The sequence below is a fragment of the Bos grunniens genome, chromosome 10 (genome assembly GCF_055505025.1).
Source record: "Bos grunniens cultivar Pamir isolate PY7600 chromosome 10, Bosgru_T2T1.0, whole genome shotgun sequence".
Lineage (NCBI taxonomy): Eukaryota > Metazoa > Chordata > Mammalia > Artiodactyla > Bovidae > Bos > Bos grunniens.
This window is the reverse complement of record NC_141174.1, coordinates 14,390,870-14,406,726: the sequence shown is the minus strand read 5'-3', so window position 1 is coordinate 14,406,726 and position 15,857 is coordinate 14,390,870. Positions and strand designations below refer to the sequence as shown.

Here is a 15,857-nt window from a genome sequence, read left to right as displayed (position 1 = left end):
GAGAGCCTGAGGGAAATACAACAGAATAGAATGAATGTTAGGCAAAGGCTTTTTAGAGAACATACTGGCATTATATGTCACACGTGAAATGTGAATATCCTCTGACCCAATACATATACTACTAAGAATTTATTTTATACAAATCTGTTGCTGTTGCTTATTCGTATCTGACTCTCTTGTGACCCCGTGGGTTGTAGCCCACCAGGATCCTCTGTCCAGGCAAGAATAGTAGAGTGGGTTGGCATTTCCTTCTTCAGGGGATCTTCCCAACACAGGGATGGAACCTGCATCTCCTGCACTGACAGGTGGATTCTATACCCCCGAGCCACCAGGGAAGCCGTTACACAAAACACTGATGTGGAAAAGGATGTTATATATGGATCTTGACTAAAGCACTGCTTGCAAAAGTAAAAAACTGGACATTTTCAATGTTTAAAAACAATTAGGGCACAAGGCCACCATGAAAATCTATGTAGATTTTTCTTAATGAAGTAGACCTCTATGTACTAATAAAAATCTTTAAAACAGTAAAAGTAAAAAAAAAAAAAAAAAAAAATCAAGTCTATGGGAGTTATGAGAATTAAAATGTCATTTATTTAAAAAAAAGATACATATGTTTGTATGTGTATATATATAAAGTGGGAATACATGTAAAGGTGAAGTTACAAAAGAAAGGGGAAGAGATGAGATCTAGGATACACAAGAATACACTTGGCAAGACTAGGTTTAGATAGGAGATTTGTTATAGTGACAAAAGGAACAGTCAAGACAAAAAGGCAAGTGCAAGATAAAGAAAGCCAACAATTTTCTTCCAACGGTCTTATCTGCAAATAGATGGCGAGTCACCTGTTAAACTGAGAGAGGATAGAGAAGAGTACGAATTAAGCTTGGAGGAACATCAAGGGAGCCCAGCTGAAATCTGAGATATAAATTTGCATGACTGCATAATTGTTCTCCCCCTAAACTAGCATTCATAATGGAGGAGCAAACAATGATGTATCATTAGTGCTGCCTTAGAGAGTAAAATGAGAATGTTTGGGAGAGAGAGAAGAAGCAAAGGATAGGTATTGAAGGTTCTCAGGTACTGTCCCTAATACATTCAATTCTAAAGAGATATTTTATCTCTATTTGGAGTATTTATTTATAAGAAAAAGACTAGGTCTTAAAAACAGTTCCTTGGCTCTGGGTGTGGCTGCTCTATGATGAGATTATTTTAAATAAATTTTATTTTTGGTCTTTGGATTACTTTGTAAGCAGGGCCATCCTAAAATGAGCAAGTGCCAGTTTTGTACTTAATCAAGGGGGAAAGAAGTTTATGTGATTTATTCTATTCAAACGAACCATTAAAATAATTAACTATGTACATATTTTGGAAGAGAAATAGAAAAGATTATAGACAAAACTAAATTTTGGTTTTTTTAGGACTGCCAGAATTGTAGATTTTTAAAAATTTACTAGCACTTAAAAAAGCTAGTACTATAAAAGAACTGTTTTTTATATATGATGCTATATGTCAATTATATCTCAATAAAACTGGAAGGGAAACAAGAATTGTTTTTTAAATGTAAAACAAATACATGGAATCCCAAAGTATTAATATATATAAACTTATCATCAATTTGAGGAATTTCTAAGGAAAAAGGCATTGCTGTTATGAAGCCATATCATATTGTTCATACTGTTACGAAGTCATCTTCAGTTAGCCTAAGTATACTTCATTGTTACTTTTAACATAAACTAAATGGCCAAAGAGTTATCATTTTCATTTTCACACAATTAAAAAAAAAAAAAAAACTTCTCACGAAATATTTATCAATGGGGGAAAAAAATCAATGAGAGGGTTACCTTGTCTTTTGACTGTCCTTGTCGAGCAATTGCATCATACTTAATTTTTCCTTCAGCATCCACCTGAATGGCCAATGCATTTGACATTTTTTTCTTTCGTCCCATATCCAGGGGATACTGGGCCACGTGGATCTCTGGAAAAGCCCCTCCATCTCCAAAATCCTATATAAATAAAGAGAAATAAAAAGAATGTTCAATAATAGTAATTTGAGATTTAAGATATAGTCACTCTTTCAGCAGGTAACTATTGAGCCCTTATGCTAGATGCTAGAGAAATGGCTGGAGAAGGCAATGGCACCCCACTCCAGTATTTTTGCCTGGAAAATCCCATGGACGGAGGAGCCTGGCTGCAGTCCATGGGGTCGCTCAGAGTCGGACACGACCGAGCGACTTCACTTTCACTTTTCACTTTCATGCATTGGAGAAGGAAATGGCAACCCACTCCAGTGTTCTTGCCTGGAGAATCCCAGGGACGGGGGAGCCTGGTGGGCTGCTGTCTATGGGGTCGCACAGAGTCGGACACAACTGAAGCGACTTAGCAGCAGCAGCGGCAGAGAAATGGCAGTAAACAAAGCAGGGGTCACTGATCTTATGGAGTGTACATTTTAGTGGGCAAAGATATAAAAGGCATAATTTTTGCTTGTGATAAATGCCTTGAAAGCAATAAAGGGGCTGGGAAGACAGGTTGTTTTTGATAGTGTGGTTGGGATAACCTTTGTGAAGAGGTAGTATGAGGTAAAGCCTGAATGATGAGAAATCAGTCATGGGAAGATCTGAGGGCAGCATTTTCTAGGCAGATTAAACAGCAAGTGTGAAGGCCCTGCTTCAAGACTGAGCTCAGCATGTTCTAGAAAACGAGGTCCAGTGGGGCTGTAGCTTACTAAGGGCAGAGGTGCAGACACATAAGTGATTAAGTCTGTATGGGAAGACAACAAACATCAGATCATGAAACAGCTGCTAGATCATGGCAGGGATCTGGATTTTAAGTACATGGCAGGAACAAATTAAGCAAAATGTTTAGTGTAAGTATTTTTCATTTTAGCATACATAATTTTCTTAGTGAAAGACAGGTCAAGCTACGGTTAGAGCAGAAATGTAAAGAACTGGGGAGTTCCCTGGTGGCCTAGTGGTTAGGATTCCAGGCTTTCACCATCATGGCCTGGATTCAGTCCCTGGTCAGGGAACTAAGATCCTGCAAGCTGTGCAGCACAGCCAAAAAAAAGAAAAAGTAAAGAATTATACTTCTTCTTCAGATTTTAAGAACATGATACTATTATTCACTGCTTCATGAGAAGCAAATAGGAAGCATCCAGAAATGAGTGTACATTTCTAATGATGATTATATATAATTATTTAGAAGACAGAATTAAGACTTTTAAAGGAGATAAGCTAAGTCTGTCAAATTTAAAATTACAAAAAAGATCTATCATTCAAGTTAACATATGGACATTCAATTTAAAGTTTTATTAAATTAATAATATTTGCTTCAGTTCAGTTCAGTCGCTCAGTTGTGTCCTACTCTTTGCGACCCCATGAATCACAGCACACCAGGCCTCCCTGTCCATCACAAACTCCCGGAGTTCACTCAAACTCATGTCCATTGAGTCAGTGATGCCATCCAGCCATCTCATCCTCTGTCATCCCCTTCTCCTCCTGCCCCCAATCCCTCCCAGCATCAGAGTCTTTTCCAATGAGTCAACTCTTCAAATGAGGTAGTCAAAGCATTGGTGTTTCAGCTTCAGCATCAGTTCTTCCAATGAACACCCAGGACTGATCTCCTTTAGAATGGACTGGTTGGATCTCCTTGCAGTCCAAGGGACTCTCAAGAGTCTTTTCCAACACCACAGTTCAAAAGCATCAGTTCTTCGGTGCTCAGCTTTCTTCACAATCCAACTCTCACATCCATACATGACTACTGGAAAAACCATAGCCTTGACTAGACGGACCTTTGTTGGCAAAGTAATGTCTCTGCTTTTTAATATGCTATCTAGGTTGGTCATAACTTTCCTTCCAAGAAGTAAGCGTCTTTTTATTTCATGGCTGCAGTCACCATCTGCAGTGATTTTGGAGCCCCCCAAAATAAAGTCTGACACTGTTTCCACTGTTTCCCATCTATTTCCCATGAAGTGATGGGACTGGATGCCATGATCTTAGTTTTCTGAATGTTGAGCTTTAAGCCAACTTTTTCACTCTCTTCTTTCACTTTCATCAAGAGGCTTTTGAGTTCCTCTTCACTTTCTGCCATAAGGGTGGTGTCATCTGCATATCTGAGGTTATTGATATTTCTCCCGACAATCTTGATTCCAGCTTGTGCTTCTTCCAGTCCAGCGTTTCTCATGATGTACTCTGCATATAAGTTAAAAAAGCAGGGTGACAATATACAGCCTTGACGTACTCCTTTTCCTATTTGGAACCAGTCTGCTGTTCTATGTCCAGTTCTAATTGTTGCTTCCTGACCTGCATATAGGTTTCTCAAGAGGCAAGTCAGGTGGTCTGGTATTCCCATTTCTTTCAGAATTTTCCACAGTTTGTTGTGATCCACACAGAGGCTTTGGCATAGTCAATATTTGCTTAGTACCTTATTAAAACTTAGAAAATATAATTCACACATATATTATCATTTAATTCTTATAGTTCTTCAACACTTCATATTTTCATATGGAAAAAATAAGTTTAGAAAAATTAAAAGTGATTTTTCCAAGGTCTCATGGATAGCTATAAGGACTGGAACCCGTATCTTTTGACTCCAAAAGCCTTTACATTTCCTACTAAACTGAAGTATCTTAGCTCAAGAAAGGGCAAGAAATTAGAGGAAAAATATATTAATATTAATCATTTAGAGGGGATTTGATGAAAAAAAAATTTATGAAAATAGCCACTTTTATATGTCCTCCTCCTTCAAGAAATATCTCATCAGATCCTAGATATATGATTTTCTAGGTACAACATGCTTACTTGCAAAAAAAAAAAAAAAGCTTACTTGCTAAAGAAAGGTTTGACATCTTTTAAAACAAATAATAGAGCTGAAGATGTTTTCTTGTAAATTAGGCAGAAAATAGTTAAAACATTTCCCAGAATGGTCCTACCTGTACGTAGGCCATCAATCTGACATATGCTCAGATTTGCTAGAGTTCTTCAACTGTAACAAGTACTTCAGGACTGTAGATGTGGCATTATGTGGTCATTAAGCTTGCCAAAAAATCACAGCTTTTACTTTAAAAACTAGAACAAAATGCTTTCTTCCACAGAATATTCACTCTCCTCAAGAAGCATTCACAATATTTCCATCAGCTGGCCATTTTGGTTTCATTTTCAAATAAATTGGTCGGCTCTACCAGGATATAGGAACCCTATGATAGTCATGCAAGCTTTTAAAAACTAATAGTACTAAATGTTAAATGTCCTGATGCTGAAATGCAAGTAAAGATGCAATTTCTGTTGTATGTAGATGAAGCCTGCCATCCTCACTCTAATCTACCGGGAGGCCAAATGCAGAATATCTATAATCCCTTAAAAGAGACACTCCAGTCTTCTATTAGATAACGGCAAGTACTACCTTTTTGCCCCAGATAAGGGAGCATTATGGCCTCCTTGATAATCATTTATTTTGCTCTGCTTCTTACAAATTACATTATCAGTGAAAATAAAAGCAACAACAAAAATACTTTCAGAGGTGTCAGAAGGCTGGCCTTCAGACACTAGAATTAATAAAGATCAGAGTATAGTTGAGCAAAAACCAACCAAACAAAAAAAACCACCAGGGAATATGTCAGGAGAAGACATGATTTAGCTGGGTGTTGTTCCTCTTCGAGGCTGTACAAAGAATGTGGCAGGCAGGAATAATGACAAAGGAGAGAGGCTGAGAATACAGTTGCTTTTACATAGGTGCTGAGCAACATATTTCTTTTTTTTTTTTGCCAAAACTAATGCAATTATGTAAAGTTTAAAAATAAAATAAAATTTAAAAAAATTAAAAAAAATAAAAAATAAAATCACCCGTCCCTCGTAAGAGTCTAAGTCCAGGTTGGTAAACTTTTGGAGTGCTTCTTTTAGCCTCACCAGAAAGGCAATGGGGTTCTCATTGGGCTCCTGAGTTATTGCTGAGACCCGGGCATAGCTAATTACTTTTTGTTGGGCTGCTTTCAGTCCTGCCTTCACACAGATTAGAAAATGATCTCTTTCCTAGATGTGCTCAGGGTCATTATAATTCCAATTAGGATCAGAGGAGGGGACTGCAGTTTCCCCTACTGGGTATCTATCACTGGACATGTGGAGCCCTGTTGCATACCTCCGGGCTTCCTTTAAGACCCTGGTATGTTCAGGATCAGATAAAGTTTGACTAAATATGACCATGATGTCTTTCCACGTCAAGTCAAAGGCCAACGTAATATGTTGGAATGTATCTATATATTTGCCTGGGTCATCTGTATAGCTTCCCAGGTCTTGTTTGATCTGCCTTAGTTCTAAGAGGGAGGAGAGCTTATGGACCCGGGTTGGTCCGAATTCTCCTCCAGTTTCAACTAAGGGACATACTCGAGCTGGCTTTTGTGGAGGAGGTGCTCCCGGATATGGGGGCACGTTTGGGTACGAGGAAGGAGCACCAGGCAACTCGGGAGCCTTCACGAGGGGGTTCCTTTTCTTGGTTGCCTGTACCTAACACCATTTGCCTAGTGGGCTCACTTTTAGGGCGTACTACAATCCCATACTTTTGGACATAGGGGATCTCTGTCCATTTCCCTTGTCTTTTGCAGAATAATTCTAATTGCAGGATGGTACTGTAATTTAAAGTTCCATCCTCAGGCCAGTGTTCCTCGTCCCCCAGTGGATACTGTGGCCACGCAGTGGCACAGAAGAATTTTAAACGACTTCTCCTTAGAGCTAGAGGGTCGAACAGCTTCTAGTTATCAAGGATATATTTCAAGGGCGTCTGCCGGGAAGTGGATTGGTTATTTCCCATCTGAAAGACAGTCATGACAGGGAGAAAAGAAAAAGACCTCTTTCGATTTCCTTAAGGGTGAGTCTTTCTGAAGTTTATCCTACCCAGAACTGTTGCAACCTGAGAGCCAGGCGTCCCCAGGTCAGGGTGCAGACCCCCAGGCAGGCTGAAGTGCAATAGCCTCCTAGAGATCGAATGCCCGGGCAGGTTGAGGTGTGATGGCCTCCCGAGGATTGGGTCCCTGGGCAGGTCGAGGCGTGACGACCTCCTGGGACCCCTGGGACTAGAGGATCTCCGAACAGGTTGAGGCGTGACAACCTTTCGAAGACCAATCCCTAGGCAGGTCAAGGTGTGATGACCTCCTAGGACCCCCCGGACTGGAGTTTGGGCATCCCCAAGATCTCCAGTGTGACCAATGCTGGGTAGAATTAAGAGGTTTGTAACTCATTGCTAGTTTGCCCACCATGGACGGGAATAAATACGATATAAGTTCATCTTACCCAGAACTGTGAGCAACATATTTCAATCCAATGAATAATTAATTTCATGATCACCACTTGGAGGCATATGAAAAAAAGTTTAGGACTTGACCCTTCCTATTTGTGAAGCAAAATTATAACCATGTAAAGACAGAACAAAACAAAGTGATAAAATTATAATAACTGGGTACAAATGAATAGGCACAGAGATTTTTAATAGGGCAAGTATATCCCTTGGGAAGTGGAGGAGGAAAATTTGCAGGAGTCAGAATGAAAATACAAAGATGGAGAAGAAAGAAGAGGCCTTGGGGAGGCAAGCCTCAAGTGTCTGCATTTCTCCCTAGGTAAAAAAAGGTGATCAAGCATGGGCACTCTGCCCCTGGAATTAGGGAAGGGAATATGCATTGAACTGATGTACAAGATCCTGAGTAATGAGGAGAGTAAGTGCTGCTAACAATGTCTGTTCTTTGCGATCAAGCTAGAGACATAAAAAGATCATTTCAGATTCCTCCTTCTCCCTCACTGCCTCTGAATTAACCATCAAATTCTGTCTCTTATACCTTCTCCCAAATTGATCTAAGCTGTACATTCTCCATTGAAGATAAGAAAACAGAGGAAGAGAGCTTAGGATCTGTCCAGGGTCACACAAATAGTAAGGAACACAGCTATAAGGAAAAAAAAACTAATAAAAAGAATCTTCTTGTCAGTGTTCTATCCACTACAACTAACAGGAAAGAAATCAGAAAAGCAAATGCTGCCAGTTTTCCCTGGAGAAGAATTGTTTCTTCAGGGTGATGTGGCACTGTGCACGTAGGGAAGGGGGAAGGAAAGGTACCTGAAAATAAAACCATTCTTTCATTTTTCTCTCTTACTTCCCCATTATTTTCCATACACTATAAGTCCCAATTTAGAAAGGGTCTGTTAATTTCTTCTGTACATGAGTTAACAGTTTGACATAAGAGACATACATTGGTATACTTCTCTAGTGATCACAAAGCAGTGAGAATAAGCAAGAACAAAAAGCTCAATCTTCTGAGGGAAGTACATGTCTTGAGAGCTCACAGCTAGAATCTCTATCACATTGGAACTCATATGCAACAGTTTTAGGGTTTACATTTACTTTACAAAGGTACTATAATAAATTTCAGCAAAACCGTTTACCTCTAATAACCGAGGTATCCAGCCTTTCCGGTAACCATATGGGGGAGGCTCTCTTCGGGAGGAGACCAGTGAGGTCTGTCGTGATCTCTGGGATCGTGCCTTTTCTTCAGCCTCAAGCTGGTCCTGAGACAGCTGAGTAGGTGCAGGTAAAAAGCTAGAAACAAAGACAAAAAGTAAGAATTTTAAAAACTCTTACATTTTACCATTGCAATTTGGCTATCAAACACTGTTTTCCTATTATATTTCTTCCTTTGGGCAAAAGAGCAAACTTTCCAATGATTTATGGCAGGGTTGAATATTTGTTGCTTTGTTATGCCTGGAAAAGAAATAAGTACTCAGAGACATACAGTAAAAATATCTGACCAGGATGCAGGCAACCAGTGCCCAGAATTAACAGATATTTCACATAATAAAGCATTAGTTTTTATGCCTCCACATTTCTTTTCTTGTAACAAGTAAATTTTCTCAATTACCGAGGGATCAACTCTCTAGAATACAATGTTCTTAGTGTCTTTAATACCCCTTAAAAAAAAAAAATGGAATGCCTCACGAATTTCATATTCGCTTCATGCGTGTCATCCTTGTGCAGGGGCCATGCTAATCTTCTCTGTATTGTTCCAATTTTAGTACACGTGGTGCTGAACCGAGCACTTTACTATTCTTATACTCCTTATTTTTAACTCTTTTACCCTTATGCTTCCTACATTTAACTATTTTAGCATCAATACAAAAAAATAAGTATTAGCACTGAAAGTAACAAAGAGGTAGATAAAAAAAGAAAGAAAACACGAGATGCATATTTAAGTGCGTTTTCCCAAGGGTATTTAGTTTTGAATGTAATTTAAAACTTAAGAGGTTTTAACCATTCTTAACTTTTAAGTATGATACAAGTTATTACAGAGACATACCAAAGTACAACAAAAGGATTCCAGTATGTAAATAATATACCCAATGGAAAAGTTAGGGTCCCTTTGTGATTCTTGGCTAGTAAGAATATTTGAATAAGCAGCAGAGCTTATTTATTAAAAAAATATTTATTGGTTGCTGGGGTGCTGGCACTGTGCTAGGTAGGAAAGGAGACGATGAACTGAGAAAGATGGATGGGTTCTGTAGAGAGAGATCAAAATCACACAACTCCGTAATTACCAATTATACCAAGTGATCAGAAAAAGTAGAGTGTTTTGATAGCGTATGTCAGAAGAATCTAATCCAGTGTGGTGGGTCAGGTAATGTGATGGTAAGAACTCTGAGTTCAGAAGCTATCCATGCCACACACTAACTTCGATTAGTTGCTTACCTCTCTGAACTTCAGTTTTCTCATTTGTAATGATGGACCAAAAGATTATCTACCTCTCAGAGCTGTTTTAAGTATTAAATGAGACCACCCATGAACAACGAGGCACAGAGTCTGGCTACCATTCAGTGTGTGTTCCATAAATATTTGATTTCTTGGAGCTGTTCCACAATTCCCCCAGCGTAAGTTAGTTGCCCTTCACCTATGCTCTCATAAGACCCTCTGCGCACCACTACTACAATATCTGTCTTACTGGACTGCAATCACTTATCGATTTATCTTTCTTTCTCTCATTAGACTGTGGGCAACTTGAGGGTAGGAATCACACTTTCTGTTTCTTTAATCCTTAACTCTTAAGGCATTGCCTAACTAGCTCACAATACGGCCTACTTAAATGTTGGCTAGAGAAATAAATTCACTCTACCCTTTGCACTCATCATTTTTCGTTTATGACAAACTTACTGCCTTTCTTTAAACAAATCATCTCTGTATCTTTACATCTGCTTTCCCACTGCCATAGGTATTCTATTTACTTATTAAGAAAACTCTTCGTCAAATTCTTTAGTGCTTGCTTCTTAGTATTCCTGTCCCTGCTCAATTATACCTCCCTACAGCTGTTACCTGACCAAAATAACATTCCACCCCGCTCTTTGCGTCACTCTCTATACCTTTATTTTATTCCTAGTACTTACTACCTGAAATTGTGTTATTGATTTGTTTACTCCTACAGTCTGTCTTCCCTAGAATGTAAACTCTGAGGGTAAGAAGATCGACTCAATAGCAACACTAGCTGGCACACAGCAGACTTTCAATCCATGCGATCCAACACATGCAATTTACTAAGCAAATGAATGGATGAAAGGAGTTAAAACATTCTGGGCTTATACCATAGCTGTTTTCAGTAAACCATGTATACTAACACATAGAGGGATACAAAGTCAGAAACAAAGAAGCCAAAATATTTACTTAGGTTTCATTTCTCTTTTAACTTTTGTTGGAAGAACTAGTTACTAAAATGATCAAAAGGCAGGCAGCTTGTCAAGGCAGAGTTTGGACAATCTAGTAAACAGGTAATCTGGCCTGGATTATAATGAGAACACAGCCTAGCCTTCCAGAGAGTCTTAATATTGCTGTTCCCTGTAAAGGATGACAATTCCATGAGGTACTTTCCAATGGTAGGGGTGGGCTGCTTAAGTGAGCACAAGTCTACCTCAGTATTTCTCAACTGGGGGCAAAATAACTACAGTGCAGATATCTGACAACATCTGGAGACATTTTGTTGTAACTTGTGAGGGAGAGGGAGGAGAAGGGGTGGGGATGCCACTGGCATCTACTGGGTACAAGCTACAGATACTCATGAACATCTTAATACAGGCAGGGCAGCCCCATACAAGAATGAATTATCCAGCCCCAAATGTCAACAGAGCCACTGTGGAGACATCTTAGTCTATCCTTCCTTTTTACTAGTCTCTGCTGTTAAGAATCTCTGGGAGATCTTAGAGATAACTACACTTCACCTGGAAACTTGAGACTCTGTATAGAAACCAAATCAGCTAGAACTCCGCAAAATCAGAAAGCTATGTAAGTCCCCAAGACAAGCTATTTAATGACTGCACTCTGCTATGGCAATTTTAAGCACCCAATACTGACAAGATCTCTGGTATTTTTGCTCTGTGTCCTTTTCAATTCTATCTTTTCCACAAAGCCTTTCCTCGTAACACTACTAGTCTGTCACACTGCCTCCCACCTGGAGGGCACTCACTCCAATGTTTGCTGCCTGCAACGCTTACTAAAGAAAACGCTCCAGTTCATTCAGCCCATTCCATCTAATTCTTTTTGCACTTCAGGCTAGTACTACATAATAAGCATTCTGTATTATTCTTCGTTTCATATCTGTAGGCCTTGTACCCCAATCTTCCCTACTGCCAAAGACTGTCAGATTTCCTTCTGTATACACACAAATCCTAGGACAGAGCAAGGCACCCGAAAGAAATCTCTTATCCAAGTATTTTTAGGGTTCATAACGGTCATCAGCCAAGACAAAGGCGAACGAGGAGAATGAAGAGTGTCAGGGGAGCTGAGGCAGATGTCCTAACGCGATTCCTTTCTTTAACCTCTTGGGCACTCAACTTTTCCATTGCAGTTGGTTTGCGTGGAAACTTTTCCACTTAGATGGGGCAGCAAGCTCGGAGTTACGTAACTTCTTGGAATCTCTTCCTTAAGCATCTTTTCTTTAAGGCGGGGACCACTTTAATCACTTGCAGTTGCCAAGGCAACCGGGAACAGCAAAAATCATACGCGGTTCTATCTACAGGAAGAAATTCTAAAAAAGCCCAAAGTTAAAAGTGCGGGCAGCGGCGCGAACTAGCAGACAGCGGCCACTACTGTAGCTTTTGATTTTAAATCTCCTTCAGTACCGCTCTCCCCCGCCCTTTTTTTTTTTTTTTTCCAGGAGTCCTGGTTTCGGACAGAAACAGAAGAAAAGATTTCGGCGAAAAAACAGCCAGGCAGTCGCCGTCTCTCGCCCGCTCTACTCCGCCCAAATAAGCCCCTGCCCTCCACACACACCCATCGCGCCCACCCGAGCCGCGGACCAGAGGCGGAGCCCTCCACATCCCAAGACGCTCAAACGAAAAACACGCGCGATTCCCCGGTCTCTCAGGCCAGAGACCTACTGGCCACGCCGCGACTTTCGGCCCTAGTGAGGGGGCGAAGACAACCCGGGAAGCCGCTGAGTAAAGACGCCAGCTTCGGCGAGGCCTAGCCGTTCCGGCGGCCGGCAGGAGAGCCCAGCCGTGGCCTCGGCCTACAGTTGCTCTGTGGCCCGGGCCGGTTGACGGCCCGCAGAGTGTGGGCAGAGAAATGAAAAAGGTGGGTACTCCCAGACCCTTCCGTATCGAGGAACCGAATCAACAAACCCACCTGGTGAGCGCCATCTTCTTCCGCTTCTTCCAGCGCGAGCGACAGCACCGCGGGGCGGGCCTTTCCCGGGCAGAGAGCGGTGGAAAGGAAGGAGCGCGCGGTGCGCAGGCGCCCCAGTCGAACGGCCTTCTGGGACTTGTAGTTCTTGAGCAAGACTACAATTCGGTTCCATTCTCAACCAGAGTTCTGGGATACACGGTTCAGTTAAGGAAAACCAAAACGCATCGCTCTTACACTATGACATGATAGAGCATTCCCTAAGGAAGATACTAACGAAGTTTAGATGCCTTTTAAGTCGCGTTATTTTCAGTTCAGTTCAGTCGCTCAGTTGTGTCCGACTCTTTGCGACCCCATGGACTGCAGCACACCAAGCTTCCCTGTCCATCACCAACTCCCAGAGCTTACTTAAACTTAGGTCCATCGAGTCAGTGATGCCATCCAACCGTCTCATTCCCTATCCGTTTCTCCTCCCAACTTCAATCTTTTCCAGCATCAGGGTCTTTTCAAATGAGTCAGTTCTTCACATCAGGTGGCCAAAGTATTGGAGTTTCAGCTTCAGCATCAGTCCTTCCATTGAATATTCAGGACTGATTTCCTTTAGGATGGACTGGTTGGATGTCCTTAGAGTCCAAGGCACTCTCAAGAGTCTTCTCCAACACCACAGTTCAAAAGCACCAATTCTTTCGCGCTATGCTTTATTAATAGTCCAACTCTCACATCCATAGGTGACTACTAGAAAAACCACAGCTTTGACTAGACGAACGTTTGTCAGCAAAGTAATGTCTCTGCTTTTTAATATGCTTGTCTAGCTTGGTCATAGCTTTTCTTCCAAGGAGCAAGCGTCCTTTAATTTCATGGCTGCAGTCACCATCTGCAGTGATTTCGGAGCCCAAGAAAATAAAGTCTGACAGTTTCCGTTGTTTCCCTATCTATTTGCCACGAAGTGATGGAACTGGATGGATGCCATGATCTTAGTTTTCTGAGTGTTGAGTTTTAAGCCAACTTTTTCACTCTCCTCTTTCACTTTCATCAAAAGGCTCTTTAGTTTCTCTTCGCTTTCTGCCCTAAGGGTGGTGTCATCTGCATATCTAAGGTTATTGATATTTCTCCCAGGCAATCTTGATTCCAGCTTCTGCTTCATCCAGCCCAGCATTTTGCATGATGTACTCTGCATATAAGTGAAATAAACAGGGTGACAATATACAGCCTTGACATACTCCTTTCCCCATTTGGAGCCAGCCTACTGTTCCATGTCCAGTTCTAACTGTTGCTTCTTGACCTGCATACAGATTTCTCAGATGGCAGGTAAGGTGGTCTGGTATTCCCATCTCTTTCAGAATTTTCCACAGTTTATTGTGATCCACACAGTCAAAGGCTTTGGCATAGTCAATAAAGCAGAAATATATGTTTTTCTGGAACTCTCTTGCTTTTTTGATGATGCAACGGATGTTGGCAATTTGATCTCTGGTTCCTCTGCCTTTCCTAAATCCAGCTTGAACATCTGGAAGTTCTGAGTTCGCATACTGTTGAAGCCTGGCTTGGAGGGTTTTGAGCATTACTTTGCTAGCATGTGAAATGAGTGAAATTTTGCAGTATTATTTGCAATAACAATATTAATAGTATTAAATTGTGCACTTTATTTTACTCCCCATTTAATCTAATTTCCTTTGTTGTGGTCCCAAATGTAGAAGACATTTTCATTCCAAAATGGAGGCAACATTCCCAAATGGGAACAACAATGTTAAATGAAAGGATTGACGGGTTAAATAAGGGAGTTGACGAGTTGAATAAAAGGGAGATCTTGGGGAGATCTGGGTTCGATCCCTGGGTTGGGAAGATCCCCTGGAGAAGGGAAAGGCTACCCACTGCAGTATTCTGGCCTGGAGAATTCCATGGACTGTATAGTCCATGGGGTCTATACAGTTTGTAGATAAATACAGTCCAGAGAATTCCATGGACAACTGTCTATGGGGTCGCAAAGAGTCAGACACGACTGAGCGATCAGAACACATAGACATGTTTCTTCACTTTGCTTTTTCCACTTGTTAATATATCTTGGAGATCACTCCTTTGCAGCATATAGAGATTACATCGGAGGTTCTGAGCAGAGAATAAACTTGGTCTGACTTATGTTTTAAGACTTATGTTTTAATACATTACGGCTACTGTATTAAAAATGGATTCCAAGAAGCAAGGAAGGAAATGGGGAGACCAGTGGGTAACTTTTAAGATAATTTGGGGAGAGATGCTGATGGCTTAGGCAGGGAGTTAGCAGTGGATATGATAAGGCGAAGTTGGAATCTGGACCTATTTCAAAGGTATAAACAACAAATTTTGATGATGGAATTGATGTTAGGTATAAAAGAGAGTTCCAAATAGGAAAAGGAGTACGTCAAGGCTGTATATTGTCACCCTGCTTATTTAACTTCTATGCAGAGTACATCATGAGAAATGCTGGGCTGGAAGAAGCACAAGCTGGAATCAACGTTGCCGGGAGAAATATCAATAACCTCAGATATGCAGATGACATCACCCTTATAGAAGAAAGTGAAGAACTAAAAAGCCTCTTGATGAAAGTGAAAGAGGAGAGTGAAAAAGTTGGCTTAAAGCTCAACATTCAGAAAACGAAGATCATGGCATCCAGTCCCATCACTTCATGGGAAATAGATGGGTGAACAGTGGAAACAGTGTCAGACTTTATTTTTCTGGGATCCAAAATCACTGCAGATGGTGACTGCAGCCATGAAATAAAAAGACGCTTACTCCTTGGAAGGAAAGTTATGACCAACCTAGATAGCGTATTCAAAAGCAGAGATATTACTTTGCCAACAAAGGTCTGTCTAGTCAAGGCTATGATTTTTCCAGTGGTCATGTATGGATGTGAGAGTTGGACAGTGAAGAAAGCTGGGTGCCGAAGAATTGATGCTTTTGAACTGTGGTGTTGGAGAAGACTCTTGCGAGTCCCTTGGACTGCAAGGAGATCCAGCCAGTCCATTCTAAAGGTCCTGGGTGTTCATTGGGAAGGACTGATGCTGAAGCTGAAACTCCAGTACTTTGGCCACCTCATGTGAAAAGTTGACTCATTGGAAAAGACCCTGATGCTGGGAGGGATTGGGGGCAGGAGGAGAAAGGGATGGCAGAGGATGAAATGGCTGGATAGCATCACTGACTCGATGGACATGAGTTTGGGTAAACTCTGGGAGTTGGTGATGGACAGGGA

At 41.0% G+C, this 15,857-nt stretch overlaps 1 protein-coding gene and 1 pseudogene across 3 annotated transcripts in view; both read right to left on the bottom strand.

Moving 5' to 3' along the window:
* SNW1 (SNW domain containing 1) overlaps positions 1 to 12,673 on the bottom strand; it is a 35,942-nt gene extending 23,269 nt beyond the window's left edge. For 2 of the 3 annotated variants that reach the window (XM_086319441.1, XM_086319442.1), the window contains exons 1-3: positions 12,638 to 12,673; positions 8,422 to 8,575; positions 1,846 to 2,007 (exon numbers count right to left, since the gene is read on the bottom strand). In XM_086319441.1, coding sequence (XP_086175567.1) covers positions 1,846 to 2,007; positions 8,422 to 8,575; positions 12,638 to 12,651 — 330 coding nt within the window. In that variant the 5' untranslated portion in view covers positions 12,652 to 12,673. Of the gene's footprint in view, positions 1 to 1,845; positions 2,008 to 8,421; positions 8,576 to 12,386 lie in introns of all 3 variants that reach the window. The other variant, XM_086319443.1, reaches the window with a different exon arrangement.
* On the bottom strand, positions 8,952 to 9,072 carry LOC147363930 (U6 spliceosomal RNA; annotated as a pseudogene).
* Positions 12,674 to 15,857: the final 3,184 nt, after the last annotated feature.